Source organism: Alnus glutinosa, chromosome 3 (assembly GCF_958979055.1).
Source record: "Alnus glutinosa chromosome 3, dhAlnGlut1.1, whole genome shotgun sequence".
Classification (NCBI taxonomy): Eukaryota; Viridiplantae; Streptophyta; class Magnoliopsida; order Fagales; family Betulaceae; genus Alnus; species Alnus glutinosa.
The window spans coordinates 38,029,982-38,053,364 of NC_084888.1; the positions used below are offsets into that span (position 1 = coordinate 38,029,982).

Genomic DNA, 23,383 nt, shown 5'->3' on the forward strand with positions numbered 1-23,383 from the left:
CAGTAACCAAGCATGAAGCTGTGGTTGAAGTAGAAATAGCTATATTGTATTGCTGTCGTCCTCAGGAAGCCCGAGTGAACCTACGAATAGGAACAGGGGCTGATGGTCCTGTAGCCACAACAGTAGTTTCAAGGATTGGAGAGTTGACAAATACATCAGGTGGCTTCACAAGTTCCTGCTGCGGAAGAGATGGGGCTCCCTATACTGTCCTGGGATTGGTCAATAATTACCAAAGACCTTGCCGAAGGACTAACCGTGAGTGGTTGATTAGTTTCCAAGGGATCCACAGAGTCTTTAAGTGAAGCCAAAGAGATAGCCGCCATTTCCAAATTAGAATAAAACTCAGTGAAAACCTGTTGCTCTTTATGTTTCTTAAGCATCGCCAGAGGAACATCATCAATGTCATGCCAACCCCTTTTGGGAAAAGGAGAAGAAGGGCCTAGTTCAGAGGAGAATGATGGAATGGTATGTGAGGTGGGGAAGATACAGATGAAGGGTGGGGGGGGGGGGGGGGGGGGGGGGAGCATATGGGTGGAATCGGGAGAGCTTAAGATAATGTTTGATTATTTTCCTAGAAACATGGGGATATGGATTCTGTTTAGCAGGAGGGGCTTGAGGCAAGAGGTTAGAATGATTGAAATTGGTAGGAGAAGACAGATTGGCTGGAGGAGCTGGATAAATAAAAGTGGATGGATTATCTGGGGGAAGAGTAATGGGTACAGACGGGATATTGACTAAGGGATGCTGAATTTGAAATGGTGGACAAGGAAGTTGGGTGGAAGAAGGCCTAATTGAAGAGAGAAGTGGAATTGGGTTTTGGGTTGGGCCAGGTAATTTAGAGGTAATATGTGAAGGGGTTAAAATGTGAGAATAATCAGCATGTGGTGGAACAAGGAGATTAGGTTGAGCCCAATTAAAGAGAAAATCTTGGAAATGGGCTGGATGTGTGAGAGGTGGACTAATGGTCATTGGACAAAAGTTTGTCACATATGTGGAGTGGTCTAGCCCAACAGAATATTCACCAAAAGTATCTGCAGGGGGAGAAATCAAAGGGGATTTACCTTTGTCTCGTTGTGAAAACCGGTGGACAGGTGAAGATATTTGCAACATGTCAACAGAAGAGACAGAAGATGTTGTACTTGATGTTACATGAGGATTAGCACCCACTTGAGTAATTTGCCTGATTTGGGAAGATTGCTGAGCCGCCTACAACGTGTTATCAGGAGAAATACTGGATGGAGTACTTGGGTCATAAGGATTAGCACCCATTTGAGCAATGGAGCAACGCTGTTGTACTTGAAATGCAGGGGGAGATGCCACGTGGTCAACTAGCAGAGGAAAATGTGCAGAAGCTGATGGAGTTGTACACGGATACTGAGTTGATGACGCATTAGGAGCATGAGATGATTCTTGCACTTGAGTAACATAGTAGTTGAACGGAGCTTGTACGACATGAAACGATGGAGGAACTGCCACGTGTAATGCTAGCTGAGTTTGGGGATGGTGTGGCACGAGTTGGGGAGTTAACTCATCACTATGGACAGAACTAGACTGAGCTTCAGAATGTGACTGTGCAGTTCCGACTGAGGAGATACCAGAATTTGAATCTTCTCTCGGAGGAGAAGGAGTTTGTCTCAGCCCATATAGAGAAAACGTTTGTAGGGGAAATTTGTATTTATCAGACAAAGGTTGTGGAAGAGCTGGGCAATTAGTCTTCTTGTGCCCAATAAGACCACACAACGTGCAATAGTCCCCCAAAGGCTCATAACAATAGCTGATTCACAAAGGAGGCTTATGATCACGAGGGAGATAATAACCAGGTGCCAGGGGCAAGGAAGTATCAATTTGTACTCGCAAACGTAAGAAAGGCCTGCAACTGAGACCAGTACTGTTAAAATCATCCATCTCCTTGACAATCCCAATGCATTTACCTATCATAACAGCATTGTGGGAGATCATATTTTGCCGTGGAAGACCATGGATCTGGACCCAAAATTGTCAAAGATGTAGATTAATCTCATTAATGGCTAAATCTGGCTTCCAAGGTTCCAAGAGAAGCAAAGACCCACGAATATTCCACGATCCTTGAGCAAGGATACGATCAATATGCTCTTGCAGAGGAACTCCAATGAGAAACTTGTGAGGACCAATCACATCAAAAGTATGAGGGAGAGCAAAGTTCTAGGCTGTACGGAGAGTATCACGAACAGTTTGGGAGTTTACAGGCTTTAAGGATAAAAGCTTCCCAATGAGAGAATAAGCTCCATGCTGTGGTCTCGGTGTTTCTCCAACAATTTCTAGTCGAGGACTATCACAATTTAAGGCTTCAATCTCTACAATGAGAGCCTGAAGCGAAGCTTGTGAAGAGTTCATAATAAAAAGGAAAAGAGAGAAAGGAGAAAAAGTGGTATGAGGTGAAAGAGAAAGATGGAGATGGAGAAGAGGTGAAAGAGGGAAGAAAATGGTTCAGTCTAGTGAGGAAATAGAGAAAGTCAGTCCGATGGGGGAGTGAAAGATAGAGCTCAGAGGAGAGAAACCAGAGAGCCAAGGTTACGAAACATACAGTTTCTGAAGCTAATGCCTTCAACTAATAATTGAATGCCTTATTACAGATAATGGGTCTAAATGTCTAATAGTCATAAGTTGATATGCCGTTAATTCTACCAAAGATAGGTATGAATTGAAAGTCATTATGAGTAGCGTCCTTGAATCAATAATCATTTTTCGGCTAACTTGCTCCATTGCTCGGGACCAACAAGGGGCGGTACAGACTATTCACCTGTTGTCCATTGACTACGCCTTTTAGCTTGATCTTAGGCCCAATTGGCCACATAGGTTCTTTAAATCCACAAATTCAATCATTACATGTTATCCAAAATCTTATGATATCTCTTTATGCAATGATTCTAATTTCTATCAACTTGAAGTATAAGTTGTCATACCTAAATGGAATATCATCTACTTAGAAAAATAGGAATTTAATGGACCAAACAGCCCTTACTAGTCGCCGTCCCACCTGGATAACGTGGCATCTCTATGCACTGCTAAGTGGTAATGATGACAGTGGGTTTCAACCAACTTTTAGTTCCCTTAGTGAAAACAGGTTATTCTAAAATTTTACAATTAGTTAGATGACTCGGAGACGATCTTTTTGGCTTTTCATTTGACCCAGCACTTCTTCAAAGTTTCATGTTGAAAATTCACACCGTGCGCTTCACAAACAACCCCAAAATGTAACTCGAACGACTTCAAATTTGTATGACATGTTTAGAATATGCACTAAATGATAAATCATTTCTCTCATTAAAGCCTGTTCTCCTATTTGTTTTACAAGGTTTATTTATTAGGCGTTACACATCACCTTAACCACTTGACCTAGCCTTTTTGAATTATGACAAAAATATGTATAAAAATGTTTCAAAAATATGAAATATATTATAAGTCTATTGTATCGAATCATCATAAACACTCAAGGAAAAACATTTGTATCAACTTGGTCCATGTGAGTTGCCCTTGTATCATATTGGTTGTTGTGGTTTAAAAAGTACCCTGAAGGTTTCTAGGGTTTTTAAATTATCCAATTTGGTCCTAACGTCCAATGATTTGGCGAAAACCATTGGATGTTGACGTGGCTCCGTGTCATAGACAATTAAATAAGAGAAAAAAAATGATACAATTACATTTTTTATAGATGTCATTGCCTTAGCGCTATCCGCTTCTTCAGGCTAAACCCAAAGTATCGAGGAAGAGAAATGCTAGACTTTTCAAGATTTTTTTCCAAAATTTTGGTCTCAAATAATGTGTCATAATTCCATGAGATTGTGACATATTTTTTAAAATGATAAATCACATGAGATTGTAATACATCATTTAAGAATCAAATTCTTGAGAAAAATTTTAGAATGTGTAGTATTTCTCATTGAGGAAACCTCTTCAGTTCCTCCACATTTCTCTCCACCTCCACTACCAATTATGTGTACTTGGGCTACAAGTTATTATCAAAGTTGTACCCAAAAATTATTGACAATCTTACACAAACCCTTATTGTCTCCTCGTGCGAGAACCCCATGCTCTATAGGAACCCAATCTTTGCTAGCAACCTCTTTGCATGCATGTTCATAAGATGGGCTGTTAAAGTGTCATACATCGCTAAGATTTTCTTCATCTAGACACTTTATAAACCTCAGTGTCCTCTCCTCTCTCAAGGCGTATTTTGAGAGTGAATAAGGCCCATTGAACTTTTACATGGTATCAGAACCACAAGTTTCTTGCGATGATAGGCTTTTTCATCCTGTTGTTGTCCAGGTGTTTAGCCATTAGTTGCCACACGTGAGAGGGCATGTTAAAGTGTCCCGCATCGCTAAGATTTCTTTCACCTGGACACTTTATAAGTCTAGTGTCTTATTCTCTCTCAAGGCGTCTTTTGAGAGTGAGTGAGGCCCATTGAACTTTTACATGGGCGTTCAGGTTATTCGATGAGCTTAGATTAGCCATCCCCAAGTCCCAACTATCTCATGTAATTGAGAGTTTGCTGGAGAAAGAACTTGATGCTAAAGAGGAGAATGAGGGGTCAGCAAAGGATTAGGTTACATTATTTTTTTGGGGAAGCAGAAAGGTCCACCACCTGGAAGTCAAAGACTGGAGCAATGTCGATGGGCTTGAGGGTGGAGGAGAAGAGCTGGGGGGTAGAGGAAGGCGAGACGAGCAAAGTGGGTACGTAATAAGGTATTCGTTGATGCTTGACGGTGTTTGAGAAGGGAGGCTTGTCTTTGTTGGTGGAGGTGGGGTTGAGGATCCTGAGTATGTGAAGGGCTTTGAGGTAGTGAAGGTAGGAGGTGCGAAACTCTAGGTAAGAGGTTCAAGGTGGGAGAGGAAGAGAGGGACTCTCTCAGAGAGTCGTAATAAGGTAGGGAATGTGGAATAATGTTTCCCTTACAATTTCTACACAACCCCTAGACACATTGCGTGTGACTTACACGAGAGACTCACATGCATGACTCACACCCAATGTGTCTGGGTTGTGTGAGAGTTGTGTGGGAGGGATTGTAAGGGAATCACTCCCCGGGAGTGTGAGGTGATCAATTTTTTAATTGACATGCTTAAAGATGCTAACGTGACAAAGATCTATCATTTTTAAATGATTTTGACTTTTTGATGTGGCATTACGCCACATGTCATTATCCGATTGGTTATGACACTAAGCCACGTCAACATCTTTAGGCCTTTGAGCGGTGTGGGTTGGTTTGGACCGTTTGAAAATCTAAAGAACATTTAGGGCACTTTTGAAACCACAACGACCAGTTTGGTATTAGACCAATACACATGAATAAAAAATGGGGTTAAAGACTTATTTGGTACCTGAGTTTTCACGGTTTTTTTTTTTTTTTTTTTTTTGTACCTGAATTTTTATTTGTTTCATAGATGGTACCTGAGTTTTAAGAAAAAACAAACTTGAAACCTCTGTTAAGTTTTTTATCCAAAATTTAACACCCTGTCATGTGTCAACCTCTTAGGTTTGACATGTGTCACAATATAAAAAATAAGTTTTTTTTTTTTTTTTTTTTTTTTTTTAAATGATAGCAATTTAAACAAAAAAAATTGAAAAAAAGAAGAAGAGGGGTGGCTGACTGGTCTGGGTGGCCGAACTACCCCCCATGGGGTGGTCAAAGGGGTGGTTTGACCACCCCATGGTAGATAATTTTTTTTTTTTTTTTGATGAGTTTTGGCCATTTCGGCCACCCCCATGGCCAAACCTTCTAAAAGCCTTGGGGATGGTTTGGGTTCGGCCACCCCTAATGACCAAAACCCATCAAAGGTTGACACGTGGTAGGTCGTTAAATTTTGGACGAAAAACTTAACAGAGGTACTAAGTTGGTTTTTTTTTTTTTTTTTTTTCTCAAAACCTATATACCATCTTTGAAACAAATGAAAACTCAGGTACTAAATATGACTTTATCTCTAAAAAATGATATTTCCCCTAACGCTAATTTTGAAATCATATATATATAAAGAGATTTGATTATTGTACAATACCATCACAACAACCCTTCACATGAGGGTGGGCCCCAGTGTGTGGGGCCCAGCCTCATGTGAGGGATTGTTGTGTGGTTGTTGTGTTGGTGTTGTAAATTTAACATTTTCCATATATAAAAGAACAAAAATTTCCTACAAACAGATTTGTGAGAAATTTCATACAACCCACATATAAGATTGACATGTGTCCTTTAAACATATGAAAAATACATAGTTTTTTTATTAATGCTATTAAAACAACATGTGCTTCTCACATGTTTAAAGGACACATGTCAATCTCATATATGAGTTGTATGAAATTTCCTACAAACCGGTTAGTAGGAATTTTCTGTCCTATTTAAAATAGGGAAATCAATAAAAGGATTGTCTAAAATCGTGACATGTGGCATTTTTCCTCCTCCCATGTGTCGCTCTTAGTGAAACGTTATCATACAATTATTCTATAATGCTGTCATAATAGTTATAATCAATCTTTAGATCTTATTGTTATTTTTTTTTATTAATGATTGATCTAAATGTTGGTTAGGACTGACACATTAATATTGTGAGATAGTTGTAGATAAAAATATATTGGGGTAATTACCTTTTCCCCCCATGAACTACCGGCCCGTGTCATTTTGCCCCCACGAACTACCACTTCGATCAAAAGAGAGCATCAAACTACCATTTTTACACACTTTGCCCCCTTCTGTCAGTCTAATTCATGCAAAGACTTAAATGCCCTAACTCAATTTCAAAAATGACCTAAATACCCTCATCTTTAAAAAAAAAAAAAAAAAAAAAAAAAAAAAAAAAAAAAAAACCTGAAGGAAAATGGGTGGCTGCCGCCACCCTTGAGGTGGCCAGGTGGCCTGCGAGCCACCCCCAGAGGTGGCTCCGGCCACCTCTGGGGTGGCTCGCGGCCCACCCCGGCCTAAGGGGTGGCCGCACGGCCTCCCCAGAACCTAGGGTGGCCGCGCGGCCACCCCAGAGGCCGTGGGTGGCCCGCGAGCCACCCCTAAAGGTGGCTCCGGCCACCCAGGTTCTGGGGAGGCCGTGCGGCCACCCCTTAGGCCGGGGTGGCGGCAGCCACCCCTTTTCCTTCAGGTTTTTGTTTTGTTTTTTTTTTTAATATATTAATTTTAATATTTTTTATTAATTACTGTAGAGGGTATTTTGGTCTTTAAATCAAAATTAACGATAAAAAATGGCATATTCCATCCAAGTTAACGAAATTCCTGACGGAAGGGGCCAAAGTGTGTAAAAATGGTAATTTGATACTCTCTTTTGGTCGAAGTGGTAGTTCGTGGGGGTAAAATGACGTTGGCCGGTAGTTCATGGGGGAAAAGGTAATTACTCCAAATATATTTTTTGGGAAAACTTCACTTATCACCATTGATATTTCATCACTTTTGCAATTATACCCATTAACTTTAAAAAGTGTCAATTTAATGTATCCATCTTTCAATTTTTTTTTTTTAATTTCATTCATCTCTTATAATTTTCCGTTAAATCCTAATGGAGGGGTGCCAAAATTTCTAAAATGCCCCTATTTTTTTTAGGAAAAAAAAAATAGAACAAAATTGCAAGGATTTAAGTGTTGGTTAAGATTTAACGAAATTTATAAAAATACCAATGTCTTAATCTTTGAATATATATATATAAAATGATATTTTATGAATTTTGATAGAATTTAATGAAAAATCTCAACGGATGGGTGGAATTGAAAAAAAATGAAATGTGAATACATTAAATTGACACTTTTTAAAGTTTAATAATAAGATAATCAATAAGAGGATTGTCTAAAATCGTGACATGTGGCATTTTTCCTCCTCCCATGTGTCGCTCTTAGTGAAACATTATCATACAATTATTCTATAATGTTGTCGTGACAATTCCAATCAATCTTTACATCTTATTTATTATTATTTTTTTTATTAATGACTGATCTAAAAGTTGGTTAGGACTGACATATTAATATTGTGAGATAGTTGTAAATAAAAATATATTTTCTGGAAAACTTCACTTATCACTCTTGATCTTTCATCATTTTTGCAATCATACCCATAAACTTTAAAAAGTGTCAATTTAATGTATCTATCTTTCAATTTCACTCATCCCTAATGGAGGGGTGTCAAAATTTCTAAAATATCCATATTTTTTAGGAAAAAAGAGAACAAAATTACAAAGATTTAAGCATTGATTATGATTTAACGAAATTTATGAAAACACTCCTGCTTTAATCTTTGAATATATATATATATATATATAAATGGAATTTTAGGAATTTTGATAGGATTTAAAGAAAAATCCTAAGAGATGAGTGAAATTGAAAAAAATGAAAGATGATTACATTAAATTGATACTTTTTAAAGTTTAAATGTATAATTGCAGGATAAAAGTTTCTTATAAACCGGTTCGTAGGAAATTTTCTACAATCCATATATAAAAAGAAAACGTGTACTTTAAGCATGTGAGAAATACATATTTTTTATTTTATTAATATTATTAAAACAATATGTGTATTTCTGCCTATAATTGTAAAAACAACGGGAGTTGTAAGTGAATTTTTTTTATAATACTATTTTTTAAATAATAGAGCATAAATTGAAAATAATTGAAATGCCCATAAACGCATCAAAGAAATGCTACTATGCGTCGCCGTCTATACCCCGTATTAAGAGTGTCTGGATCTGCGACAGAATCAACGCGCTTCACTCCTTTATTTCTTTAACCTTCTTAGCACTTAGTTCAGTTTGTGTCCCCTCCTTCACACACTGAACTGTCTGTACATGAATTTGAGTTCTTATTCGAAGATCTCTCCCTAGCAAGAGAGAGATATTTCAGATCTCAGGTATAAAGGTAAAGAAATCTACTCACTCACTCTTTGGATTAGGAGATTCATTCGCATTCCGCCTTGCTTTTGGTTTTTCTGATACTGCATTTAGTTCCAGGTTGCATTTCTTAAGTTACAAGCTTATAGTGTCTTCAAGCAAAAGTTGAACTTACCTTCTTTTCGATTTGAACTCAAACGGTTTCTCATGGGCTCCATAGACTTGGTGGTTTTTATTATTGTTTACTCTGATCTTTTTACTGTGGTTATGGATTCTCATTGCGGATACTAGATCTACTGCAATGCACTTATACTTATTTATTTATTTTTTCTAAAGGTTTATAAATTTCTTCGATGAAATCTACCACCTGAAGTTTCCTAGATCTTCCCTTGGTTATGGCACAAAGTATCTTAGAGATGGAGGAGGTACAAATAACTAGCTAAGTAGTTAGCGGAAATGCTGGACAATTTTAGGGCCTGTTTATTAATGCGTTTTGGGATTACTTTTTTGTCTTTGTTTGAAAAACTGTTTGGATTCGACGAAAATGTGCAAACTGTTTTTAGAAGTATTTTGTGTTTAGGCTCTGATTGTTAATGTGTTTCGTAGGGTTTTTTGTTTTTTGATTTGAAAAAGTGTTCTGATTTAACATAAATGTGAAATCCATACGAGGCTTAGATGATTGGAACACATCTGAGGCTTCTCAAGGATACATATATTATGCTTTGGCTTACGTAGGAATGAGCTTCGTTCAACTAGATGCCCACTTTTTTAATGGGATGGTAATTTTGACCATCCTACTCCAAGTAAAATTGGGGTAGTAGTCCCAATCTGGCTCCAATAAAGACTCCTCGAAGAATTTGGTCAACAATCCAACTCCCAGTTGAATGGGAATAGAACTTCCATATTAAGTCAAACTCTAGGCGCTTCTAGTTTAACTGGGAGTAATAAATCTAATTCAGGTTTGATTCTACCTATTTGCCTATAAATAGGCCAATACCTTAGGTATAAGAGACAAACTGAATATTTTATGCATATAACATACTTTTCTCTCTAAAATTGACTTAGGCATCGGAACGAGACTCCCGGAAGGATCTCTTAGTTTTAGTTGTTTTATAGTGATCGTGGGAGCGTGAAGAACATCGAAGAATGTGCCGTTTACACCGTACTGTAAACTGTCCTAACAATGTGCATGTTGGACATACTAGTCTTGTTCCCTACATGTTATGCAAGTTCTGTACTTATTTAGCTTTACATTCTTTAGTTTATTGCACTAACTCCGGCATGTTTTATCATCTAACACCATTTATCAAAAGAAATGTTTTATCATCTAACACCACAATTGAACTTCCTGTTTTTGTTTCCATGGGAACGAACATTCTGATTAATGGAATTTAATTTTTTAATCTCCTTAATTGCAATTCTTTTTTTTTTTTTTTATCAATGGGTGTGGGTTCAATATGCTGACCTTCTGTAAAATATTTTCTTTAGTCAATTGTTAACTTGGATATCTTCCATCTCATAATTCATCTTGATCTTTGGTTAATTGATCTCTCTCTCTCTATCTCTCTCTCCCCTCCATTTTGTGTGCATATGTTTGTGTTGTCAGGCTGACTTAACAAATAGTCAATGTACTTATACACTGAGTTCTCTAGAACTACAAATCATGTTGCATGCAAGTTATCAGATGCCTGGACTTCCTGGGGCACTTTATTTTATTTTTTATTTCTTTAAATATTTTATTGTTATTTAAAGTTATGTACACATTTGGAGTCACATATACCACAAACTCATATTTTGATTAATAATTTTTTTTCTTCTTATGCCGGTTCCGCTGCTTCTACAGGAAGCTGGTCAAATGGAAGGTCGAATAGATGCTGATGCACCTTTAGATTATGCTGAAATTCGGATTTTGCCTAATCAACACAGGTTAAGGTTCTTTTGTGGATTATCTGAAGTTTTTAGTAGAGACAGAGCTGACAAAAACAGTTCATTTATCTTCTTCAGACCAAACAATATCAAGCTAAAAACCAGCCAGTTAAAAGTGTATCTGATTAGTTCTTGCAGTCTTATGTTGGCAGCATGATAACTTAATAATATTAGAGAGGCTTGTTTGATCCATAACCAGCTGTGATTTAAATGAAACAATATCAAGTATCAATACCTTTTTAACTTCTAGTTGTATTCCGATATTGACTCAGTTGTCATTTTCTTTTGTCCTCGAATACCATGTTAGCAGGCTGTTTTGGCATCAAGGTTCCCCAAATTTTTTTCTACTGATTCCATATTCATTGGATACGATTTTGAGGATTTCCCTTTTTGTTTGTTTGTTTTGTTTTGTTTTGTTTTGTTTTTTTTTGTTTGTTTGTTTGTTTGTTTTTTTTCTTCTTCTCTTTAATGTAATCCACAGGCCTGAGTGTAAAACTACTATTTTTTTCAAAATTACCTTCTGATTTTGCTTGTATTGGAATTTTGAAGCTTTTCTGTGTACCTAGTAGTCTTGGGTTTCATCATAGTTTCAATAGACTTTGAAAATTTTGCCCCTTGTTTTGATTTCAACTTGGAGATCGGATTCATGCTGAGACTTCTGGGTGAAAATTTAATCGAATAAGCATTTGGATTTGAGTCAAGCCTATTGCTCTTATTCTTATTGAAATGTCAATAACATTGGTCTTTTTTGTTTCTCTTTCTAGATGACTGCTCTAGTTTCTTTTGTTTTTCAGCACTATTTTTGAAAGTACAACTCTGTGACACTGTATAGCTGTAACCTGAATATGCTCCCTATCATGGTGATCTGTACATACTTATATAGGCATCTTCTCAGACATAAGTATTACTTTTTTAATAAAATTGCAATTTTCTTTTGTTGCTAATAAACTTCTATAAAATGTTTAGGGTCAGGGGCGGGGATGTTAGTTACGAGGCATTTATTTACAGCAACAAAAAAGTGGAAAAACTAGCAACTGGGCTTCTTGAACAACTGTTGCCACATATACCCAAAGTAAGTGACTTGTATGCTAAAGGATCTGATGGTAGCTTCAAAATCCAACTACCGGGAAACCTCAGTGGTGCTGCATGGTTCACAAAATCAGTTTTAAACAGGTTCTTATCATTTTAGTGTTTCTTGTTTTTATTTTTGGATGTTTTCTCTTGTATATTGTCTGTTTACTGGGATTGTGCCCTTCTTTGTGCTTTTTAATTAAAGTTTATTTAGTTATTAAAAAAAATACTCCTCTCTTTTGATTCAGTTGTTATGGATTAAATGTGGGTATCTGTTTCTCTTAACACAAAACTCTTATTCTTTCTTCTCAGGTTCCTACATATGGTTCGTTCACCAGATATAATGGATGTCATTGATGCTATCGAAGATGAGATGTTTCAATTGAAGGAAGCCAAAAAATTTCATCTCTCTTTATATGACAAGGTCTATTTTCTGTCCTTGTATAAATTGATATTTGAATGTGTGTAGTTATTTATCAACAAATATTTTCTTTTCTCAGGACCGTGACAATCAATTTGAAAGTTCGGAAGCAGGTAACTTTTACCAAAGTGCTAATCATTCGAGAAAATCTAGTATGTCAAACACATAATTATGTTACTCTCAATGTTTATGTTATGATGAACTCTTGTCCACTGTTAATATCTCATCAGTGGCTGCTGACCCAACAAAGGGGGCCACTCTAGTGGGGACTTGGGATATCTGAAGGTTACCTTCAGATAGATGAACCATCTCAGGAAGATGAACCTTCAGGGATTTCAACATGCTATATGCTTTTCTTCATCCACTCTTTGTAAAACCTATAGTTGTGAGGGCATATGTTTTATCTTTCAAGTGTTTTGAGAAGAAGGAGGATGCAGAGAATGTGCTTCATGAGATCATAGTTTGGTTTCTTTCTGGTTTTTGTTGTTATGTAAGTTGAGGAAAATCTATGTCGTAGTCTTTTATATAAATTGAGAGTTCCTCATGCAGGGTGCAGTATTGGGCTTTTTTGGTGGCTTTCTAGATTATTCCCACGATGTAACTTACAAGTTGCACATGCTTATCAAGTTCTTTAATCATCCCCAAGGCCACAACCTTGCCACAACCTTTCTAGATATTTATTTTTTATTTTTTTTGGGGTTGGGGGAATATTTTCACGTTATATCTATGTTCACTAAACAATATCACGATCCAGTTGATAAGTCATTTTCCCACTTCAATTGTTGTTATCTTATACAAATGTAAGAACTTAAATCAATGAAGTTTGTGGTGCTTAAAATGCGAAGGGAGTTACTTTTGCTTGTGAAGATGAGCCTACAGTATCATGATTTCCCTCAAATGTAAAGAATTTTTCTTTACTGATATTAAAATTAACTTTTTTCCTTGAAGTCGAATCAAGGTCTTCTCTAATTGAGTGGAATGAATTTTGGGGTGTATTTGTGTGTTTAATATTTTCCCATATTAAGTGAAATCTTTGACTTCCCAGATTTCATAATTGTTTATAGTTATGGCTTTCCCCCTTTTTGACAGATAGCTGCAACTTGATTGATGCGACACCAAGCAACAAAGTAATTGTTTTTCCCTACGACTTCCTTCAGTACATATTCAGTTTTCTAGTTTCATTGCACTGTCTAGATATTTAGAAGGCCATTTTATTAATTTATCGATCTTTAATTGTATTACATTCGAGATGGTGGCTAATTCAATTTGTTCCATATGAACAGCCTGATGGCGAGATTGCATCAACAGATGTTTCAAAGTATGTTATTTTGCTTTTTATAAACTTCTTTGCTTTTTGTTTGTTATGTTTCATTTGGCAGATTCTTATTTACTTATTTATTTATTTTTGCTTCACCACTAAGCTATCAAAAATTATACTGCCAGAAATGAACTGTTGCGAGCTATGGACTTAAGGTTCACAGCATTAAGAAGGGACTTAGTTGCGGCTTTTGACAAGTCTGTTGGTTCCACCTGCTCCTCTAAAGAAATCAGTGATTTAGTACAATTTTCTCAACATTTTGGAGCTTCAGCTTTAAAGTAAGCTGCCTACAAAAATGAAAGGGTTCTTTGGTCTTCTAATTTACTAGTTGCCTCAAAAGTATTTTAGATACAACGAAGTGGTTCTCCATATTTTGTTGGTGATACCATTAGATTATTGGGATAATTTAAGTTAAGGTTTATGACAAATAAAATTACATCTTGTAACTATCCATTGCAGGAATTCTTTGTGCAAATTTTTGGAACTGAACCAAGAGAGTCAGAGTGTTGATCCTCTAAATGATGATGAGGCCTCATCAAAATGCAATCCAAGGAATGAAAATGTGAACAAGACAGATACAAATACTTGGATATCAAAACCAGAACATCCAGTTTTACCAGTAAAATATGGTGTTTCACCTGCTAAGGTTGCCCAGGTTGAGCGGGTGAGCTCAACAGAGAGCGAGGAGTTTTCTGACCCAAGTGATGGGGATCAAACATCTGCAGAAAGAAGTCGAACTCTTATAAGATCTGCATCACCTAGACGGTCAGCATCTCCAATGCGGAGGATTCAAATAGGGAGAACTGGATCAAGGAGGGCTGCGGCCTTAACAATTAAGAGCCTCAACTATGTTCCTGCTAGAGAAAGGGCATTGTCTCATAGAGATGTAGCTTCAAACAATGGTGAAGATGAAGGATTTGAACAGCCTAGTAAGAAACCTGAGATCAATATTCAGAGGATGAGTGTTCAAGATGCAATAAACCTTTTTGAAAGCAAACAGAGGGATCAGGCTGCAGAAATTCAGAAACGGAGGTCATTAACAAATATCTCTACCTTTGCAAATAAATCTGTATTGAGAAGATGGAGTGAAGGTACAGGTGAAGCTTCCTGTCAAGGTCAGCTAGAAATTGTTTCTGAAGACCCTGTTCCAGAGACTTCCAACAATCTTGTTGAGACGGGTGAAGTTGATGTGGAATTCGATAAGGGGGAAGAAAAAGCATATGATCCAATATATATTCAGGCAGACACGAATGATTTTCAAGCTGATGCTAAAGAAACCCAAGGAGAGGAACTTATTAGAAAATCAACAACCTTGGATGAATGGAATCGACAAAAGGAAGTGGATTTGAACCAGATGATGATGGAAATAATGGAAAGTAAGCCTGTTAGACATAGTAAGCCTCAAGCTAGTAGAAATAAAAAGTTTTCATCTGAGCAGAGAGGTGGGTTTTATGACCAGTATAAGGAGAAGCGGGATGAAAAACTTCGAGGAGAGAATGCTAGAAAGCGAGCAGAGAAAGATGCACAATTTAGAGCAATGCAACAAATTCTTAATGAGAGAAAAGCAGAAATAGCCTTTGCAAAGGGGAATGATGTTGGTAGAAAAGATGCTGTGCGCAATCCCCAAAAATCACATAAAAGTTCATCTCAACCTGTAAATGCCAAAAAGGAAATCTCAAAGCCATGTGTGACAAAGAAGGTTTCATCTAAAACATCTTTGTTGCCTGCTACACGTAAATCGTGGCCATCAACACCATCACCCAGAACCATAGGGACGTCACCAGGTAAAACTCCTGGTGGCAAATACTCTGCTGGTACTACATCAACACATCAGAAATCTCATCCAGCACCTTCACTTCCTCAACCGAGCTCTAAAGTGGAAAAGTCCCAGCAGCAACAGAGAAATTTAAAGGATACACGGAGTGATCATGACAGGAGAGTGAAGGTTGTGAATGAGAAAAAGCAGGAAAGAGTGACAAACTCGAGCAAAACAACCAAAACAAAAGTGGTGAAAGCTTCTGGAGATTGTTCTGGTATAGTTCCCACAAAGCCTAGTTTCTATAACAAAGTGACCAAGAAAAGCAGCATAGTCCCACTGGAATCTAAACCTTTTCTTCGTAAGGGTTCTCGGAGTACCTCTGCTGCCAGTCCTGTTAATAAGAAAAAGAATTCTCCCCAGGCAGAGGAATCTACGATGAACTGCAAAAATTTGATGAAAGCACAAGAAAGTGAGGTAAGTGTTGATGCTTCTGACCTGGTCAGTCAGCATCGGGAGGAAGATGTGGTGTCACTGGATCTTCATGATGCTGCTATACAATCAGAAACTCAGATAAATAGCCACTGGCAATGTGGTGAGACTCAGAACTTTGACCAAGTTGCTGCTCATGTTGTTAACGACTTCAACAATAAGGCAGAGTCTTCTTTGGAACTCCAAGTTGAAGAAGAATCTATCATTTCCCCCACTGCCTGGGTGGAAATAGAAGAGCATCGGGAACTGCCCCTTCCATGTGATGTCAGCACATCTCAACTTGCATCTCCAGCCAATGTTCCACCTGTTGGATTGTCAAATTTACGTGTTCGTCATTCTCTGTCCCAGATGCTGCAAGAAGAAAGTAGTGAACCTGATATTATGGAATGGGGGATTGCTGAAAATCCTCCTGTCATGGTCTGCCAAAAAGATGCACCGAAAGGATTGAAGAGGCTCTTGAAGTTTGCTCGGAAGAGCAAGGGGGATGCATATACTACTGGTTGGTCTAGCCCATCTGTTTTTTCTGAAGGAGAGGATGATGCTGAGGAATCTAAATCTTTAACTAAGAGAAATGCAGACAACTTTCTTAGAAAGGCTGCTCTTCAAGCAAAGAATTTTGCGCAGCAAAAGACTTCATCATGTGAAAGCTATGAAAGAAATTCTGATGCTCACGGACTACTCCCTGGTATATTTCCTCCTGCCTTTACTGTTTTCTTCAGCCTTTTCTTTTAAATATATTTTTACTCATCCTTGCTGGCCCCAATCATTCCATCCTCATCTTCTTGAACTACTCCCAATTTGGGTAGTATTTTCTTACTAGAATTGTTGTAAATTAGCTCTTCTCAGTTTAACACATTTCTGAGTGTGATGCTGTATTTCATGTATATTCTGGATGCAGCTCAATCAAATTTGAGCACATTTACTGACCACCTTCCTCACAAGTTGCAAGAAAGTGGCGACTCAGTTGTGGTCCCAACTAAAGGTTAGTATTCATCTATGATCTATAGTAATGTACTTCCTCCACAAACTCTTGTATGCTTTGGTGTAATACAGAAATTTTCCATTTCCATTTCCTGCTCATGATTCATCATTTTCTAATTGTTATTTATCCCAATACTCTTGGTTATGTTTATGTTTCAGCTACAAGGTCGTTCTTCTCCCTTTCAGCATTTAGGGGCAGTAAACTGAATGAGACAAAGCATCGGTAATGCTAAGAATGATTATATAAGATGAATCATTATTATTTGCCTTCTTTCACATGCCATATATAGGCCATATTGGCTTAAAGCAAAATTACCTTTCACTTGCTTCGGAGTTGTATATTGTTTTGCATGCAGCAATCAGGGAGCCATCCCTATGGTTCTGCAGGTTGTGTTGGTGAGAGAAGGGGGGTTTCGTAAGTTTGAATTTTCACGGTGTTTGATTTGCATCCTGCTGGACTTCGATTGCTCCTTGTAAAGCTACAGATGTCAAACATTAATCAATTCATAATTGATCTAGTCTTTTAAGAATTTGACCATATCTTTTACTGGGTATAAGTACATATACTATAATATCCAATTTAAATAATTAAGCTTTGCTTAGATTTGGATCATGTATATGGCTTGATTGCTATATTGCTGCATGTATTGTTTACTCCATAAGGATGTACATTTTCCAGCACTAATGGAAACAGTATGCTTGAGTTGTAGATCTTAAGAGCTTTGGACCTCCCCAGGTTGCCACTTCAAGGTCTTGTTCTGACCCCCTACCGAGGCATATGTTTAATCCTCTGGGCAGGTAACACTCGCCCTGAAAATTGTGTGGAAATTCCTCCTGTCTAATTAGATTGTTGGTGGTGATAAGAGCAATGATAATGAATCGGCCTATCTGTCAGGTTTGAACTCGTCACCCAGGGGAAAAATAGGATATTTGTGGATATTTACTTTTTAGTATTGGTTTTGGAAGGTAACAATTTAATTTCAAGGTCCTTTCATCCGCAAGACTAGTGTCTCTCAAATCAACTGCAAAATGCTTGGATAATGATGATGGTGATTATTGTTATTATTTTCCAGGTAAAAAGGCCAGAACCTCATTAGAATGCGCTCTGCTTGTACTTCAATGTTGCCTTAAAAATGAAAATGTTAATGATTCCACCTGGAATATGTAATAGCAAAGCCAAGGTATTTCTTTCCATCAGGGCTTTTATCCTGATGATGATCCTAAAAGTGTGAACTGCCCAGGTGTGGGTCAACTCAGCAATTCTAGGCAATGATTATCATGACTGTCGGTGGCCTTCTCAGCCTTTAACAATTGTTAACTGTAGTGAACTGGATTGCTGTGCTTTCCGGTGATGAATTGTTACTGTTTTTTTCTTGTTTCCTTTGATTCTTGTGCCATTGTTGTCGTCATTGTTTCTTTTCTTTTTCTTTTTTTCATTCCGAATCTCACATCGTAGGCCCTAAGAAATGAATTGAGAGCTGCCTCAGTGGGCTCCCTCAGCGGGCTCCCTCAGCAGTTTCCCTCAGCAGTTTCAGCACCCTTCGCTGAGCTTAGGGATGACTATTCTTGACTCTTGTTTTCGCAATCTTAAACCTGATGAAACTCCTCTTTTCTGCTGTTTGTAGCTTTGATGGACCTACTTCAGCTTTACAGGAATAAATCGTTCCAAGGCCACCCTCCCCTTGACTCAGTCCTTTTGGCCCATCAGGGTAAAAAAAAGATTCATAATGAGCCCATGAGTGCTTTGAAGTCGTGACATTAAGCTTCTTTAGAGATCGAGACCTATATCCCTCCACCATCAAACTCTGAAAAGCAAATTTGATGTAACTATTTAAAAGACCCTTTTGCTGATTTTGATTGCCTGCCAAGATTCGGACGTGAAGCTTCTCTATGTCCGGACAGAAAAGAGCCCCCATGTTGGAGTGGTGGCTCATTCTCTATATCGGGTTTGAGGACAATAGTCATAAGTATGGGATTCTTGAGGTGCGGAAACACGGAAATTTCTGGTGTAGAAGCCATGATTGGGAAGGAGGAAAGAAAAAGATAGATATGGTAAGACAGGCTCCAGATCTAAGTTCAGGAAGGAGTTAAAAGTGTTTCAAGTTCCAGGAAAAAGAGCATATGAAACGGGACTGTCGTAAATGGAAGAAGGGAAAGGAGGAAAAGTAGAAGAGGGCTCAAACTTGAGGAATGTAGTGGAGAAGATTCAGATGGATTGATGGAGACCTGTCATCTGTCTCATTGGGTTCTGATCATTTCAGATATGCATGGATCTTGGATTTGGCATGCTCATATCACGTCCCCTCATAGGGATTTGTTTGACACCTATAGAATGATGAATAGCGGCTCTGTTTTGATGGGAAACGATGTATCCTGCAGAGTTATCGAAATAGGCACACTATCAGGGTTAAAATGTTTGATGGTGTTATAAGAACGTTTGGTGACGCAAGGCATGTACCAAATTTGAGGAAGAACAACCTAGTCTCACTCAGACACCTTAGACTCGAATGGCTATTGGTATAAGTCTTAAGGTGTAGTGTTGGAGGCGACTAAGGGTGCTATGGTGGTGATGAAGGGTAAAAAAGTTGTGGGGAATAATATCTACTAGTTGTTGGGTATTTCGATTGTAGGTGAATCAGCAGTTATGTCGTTTGAATATGAGGGGGATGATATCCCCCTCATGACATTTGAGGTTTGGGCATATGGGGGAACACGACATGAGGGAGTTGCATAAGAGAAACTTGCTGAAAGGAGTCAAATCGTGTAACCTAGACTTCTGCTGCAAGTATTGTGTTTTGGGTAAACAGAGTAGGGTGCAATTCTAAGGCCGCTACTCACAAGATAAAAAGAATTATGAATTACATTCATTCGGATGTTTGGGAGCCAATGAGAGTAGCCTCAAAGGGTGATTATAATGACTCAGGAAAAAGTACTAGTCATATCTGCGCTATCATCCTAAAAAAAACTAGTCAATTTAGAGTTTTCCTACAATCTTTTATAAAACTCAATTTCACTTAGTAACTAAGCAGTGTAAGATTTAACACACATAATTATTTTTTATAAATCAACTTTATGTGGGCTACTAGCTACTCCTCATTTTCCCAATGTGGAAAATGGGTGTTACAAACTCCTTTTAAATTCTTGACATCCTCGTGAGAGCCATGTTATGCAGCGCTTTAGTACCACATGTTATGGTGTTACTAGGTGGCTCTGATACCATTTGTAACGACTCATTTTCAACGATATAACATTGTCCGCTTTTGGCTCTTCTGAACTAGGCTTCTCAAAAAGTCACCTATCCTGGTAGTACTCTTGCATACGTATGCTTAACTGTGGAGTTCCGATAAGTTCATGTCTATCACGACTTCAAAACGTGTTAGGTCAAGAAGGGTGAGAATATACATATAAGTACATTCTCATTCTCATTCCTAGGCGATGTGAAACGTCTCAATCTTTGTAATGACCTAAGAAAAAACGCTAGCCACATTTGCTTTATTACCCCAAAAAGACTAGTCAATTTAAAGTTTTTTTAGAAGGGAAATCCCACAAACCCCCTCCCCCCCCCCTTTTCTTTTTTTTTTGGAAAGTTGATTTTCAAATGATGTGTCAATCTTGGATGAGATCTGTTATTTTGAAAAATGTATCACTATCTCATGAGATTGTGACACATCATTTAGGAACCACTTTTGGGGATAAAAATTTGGGAAGTAGAGTATTTTTCTTCCTTTAGAATCCCTTATAAAGCCCAGTTTCACTAGTAGTTAGGCAATATGAGACTTATCACTCACAATTATCTTTTATAAACCACCAACTCTATATGGGCTATTCATCATCTTCTCAATGGGGGACATGGGCGTTACAAATTCTCCATTTTGAACTCTTGATGTCTTCGTCAGGGTCATATCATGCAGTACTTTAGTACCACATGGCTGGACGTTATTAGGTGGCTTTGATACCATAACTAGTGACTTAGGAAAAAACGCTTGCTACATATGTGCTATCACTCTAAAAAGATGTGGCTAGCGTTTTTTCCTGGGTCATTATAAATAGTATCAGAGCTATTACTCGATGTCTAGACTATATTTCGGGAGCTCATATTGGTTGGGTATGCTATTTTCATAGGCGACTTTCTAGAAGGTCTTCAAAGCAAATATGCTCTTATTCTTAGAAAGGCCAAACTTTCATTTTCAGGTGGCACAAAAGGGAGAGTTGGTCAGGTTGAAAGCCTGATTGCATGTGACTGAGTCGGGAGATAGGAGATTTACCACTTAGAATGGACATATGATTAATCAAATAACATGTAGTTAAGATAGCTTCTTACCAATATTAGCTACCTTCATCTTAGTGAGAAGAGCACGGGTAATCTCTAAAGATGTCGATTTTTTCGCTCGGCTACTCCATTCTTGGGGGTATACGGGCAGGTAGTTTTAGAGTCAATCCATTGTTTCTGCGGATAAGCTTGAAAGTTCTTGGAGAACTATTCTCCCCTAGTATCAGTCAGATCTCAAAATTTTAATATTTATACCACATTGAGTTTATCATCACCTTATGAAATAACGGAAAATAAAAGGAACTTCATTCTTAGATTTCATAAGAGAGATGAAAGTCACTCTAGAATAGTCATCAATGAAGGAGACAATATTTATAAAGAAAGGAATCGAAATTGACTGATAGTCAATGCTAACAAGCAATAAAAGAGATATTTACAAAAAATGTTAATATAGGAAGATTTTCCCATATTCTAGATGCAAGAGTTGCAACAGTTAGATGTTATTAAACCACGGACAAAAATTTCATACAAACCGATTTGTAGAAAATGTCATACAGCCCATATATAAAAGTAATACGTGTCATTTAAAATGTAAGAAACACATGTTTTAATAGCATTTGCTTCTCACATGCTTTTTTAATAGAATTAATAAGAAAAACTTGCGATTCTCACATTTTAAAAGATATGTCACTTTTATATGTGGGTTGTATGAAATTTTTTACAAAACGGTTTGTAGGAAATTTCTGTCATTAAACCACCACTTGTCCCAAAAGCTTAAGGTGATAGGAAGATGTAAATTTAATCATTTAATCAAATACTTTAACACTCTTCCTCACGTGTAGGCTTAAACTCTCTTTTAATAGGTGATGTCTAACATGTGAAATATTTAATTGAACTGGGAGGTAAATAAATGAGACAATGTTCGAATTCAAGACCTTTGCTCTGATACTATGTTAAACCACCACTTGTCCCAAAAGCTTAAGCTAATAGGAATAAATAAATTTAATCATTTAATTAATACTTTAAGAGACGCAAGGTTTTAGAATTGTCTTCTTCCTTCGTTCTTTTAACCTGAAAGCTTGAAACTGAAACACAATTGCACAGAAATAGATTGTAAAATATCAACTGGTTGCATTAAGGACCGGTCCTCCTAGAAAATGTTTGCTTCCTAATGATTGGTTGAGGGTGGGCAATAAGGGGCGGAAGAGAACTCCTACCAGGGGGAAAATAAAAATTGGGGGTTAAGAGGGTTTGACACCCGCATCACCCCCCCCCCCCCCCCCCCCCCCCGGGGGACCTCTGGCTATGATGGAAATTGAGCCATTGCATACGATCAAGACTTGAGAGGTGGTACAACTTTTTGAGGGCAAGAAACTATTGGGCATGTTCTAATGCCTGGTTAGTAGCACAGGGTTGCTCACAATGCAAGGGAATGGACTATGATGAGGTGTTCTTGCTGGTGGTCAACACACCAATCAGGGTAGTGTTACCTTTAATGGCTCGTTTAAATTTGGAGCAGTTGGATGTAAAAACGATTTTCCTTCGAGGTGACTTGGAGGGGTAAATTTACGTAAAACAACCAAAAGGGTTTGAGCAACCTGGAAAGGAGGACCATGCCTATATATTGAGGAAGTCCGGTTAAAGAAATCTCCAAGATCTCTAAGATAGTGGCACAAAGTTACCAACTCTAAGAGCATTCATATCAGTTTCTCTATAGGGAGTCCTGTTCCTTAAATTTTAGAAAAAATTTCAAGAAAGTTACAAAAAGCCACCCACAACAGCTTCCCTATATTTTTCTGTTTCATGGGAATCTACAGTGTTTCCCAATGCATAGGGAAACACTGTAGCATTCTCATTCATTTGTTTATTCATAAAATATATTATCTCTCCTACTTTTAATTAAAGTAAAGGTAAAAAATAAAAAGCTATATTATCTTTCTCATACTTTATCTTCTCTTTCCTACTTTTAATTAAAGTAAAAGTAAAAAAAAAAAAAAAATTTAATGATATAGGAAAAAATAAAGGGAAGCTGCAATGGAGTGTTATTTTTAAGAAAAAAAAACGTGATTTTATTCCCACTTATAGAAAAAATAATTGAAATGCTGTTGGAAATGCTATAACAATACACATTTAAGTCCTGATATTAAGTTGTCTGTTCTACATATTCTTGATTTTCTTTTTATTATTATTATTATTATTATTATTATTATCTATTAGTAAAATTACCAAAGCACTTAATTATTACGTTAGTTTTTACCCTTCTTTGTACATCATTCAGTGTCCCCACCTACATCCGATTCCT

At 37.5% G+C, this 23,383-nt stretch overlaps 1 protein-coding gene across 3 annotated transcripts; it reads left to right on the forward strand.

The window, feature by feature from the left end:
* Positions 1-8,668: 8,668 nt before the first annotated feature.
* Positions 8,669-18,208, forward strand: LOC133863597 (uncharacterized). 3 transcript variants are annotated; one of them, XR_009899413.1, is made up of 15 exons: positions 8,669-8,874; positions 9,183-9,271; positions 10,690-10,772; positions 11,739-11,945; positions 12,156-12,267; positions 12,344-12,416; positions 13,354-13,391; positions 13,548-13,582; positions 13,708-13,860; positions 14,042-16,515; positions 16,729-16,812; positions 16,971-17,034; positions 17,522-17,609; positions 17,707-17,777; positions 17,885-18,208. XR_009899413.1 is itself a non-coding variant. In XM_062299617.1 (13 exons), the coding sequence occupies exons 2-13, from the start codon at positions 9,242-9,244 to the stop codon at positions 17,526-17,528; spliced, it is 3,360 nt and encodes a 1,119-aa protein (XP_062155601.1). In that variant the 5' UTR covers positions 8,669-8,874; positions 9,183-9,241; the 3' UTR covers positions 17,529-18,208. The 3 variants fall into 3 exon arrangements, 2 of the variants coding, with proteins under 2 accessions (XP_062155601.1, XP_062155602.1); XM_062299617.1 differs by having other exon boundaries at positions 17,522-18,208; XM_062299618.1 differs by having other exon boundaries at positions 12,344-12,377; positions 17,506-18,208.
* Positions 18,209-23,383: the final 5,175 nt, after the last annotated feature.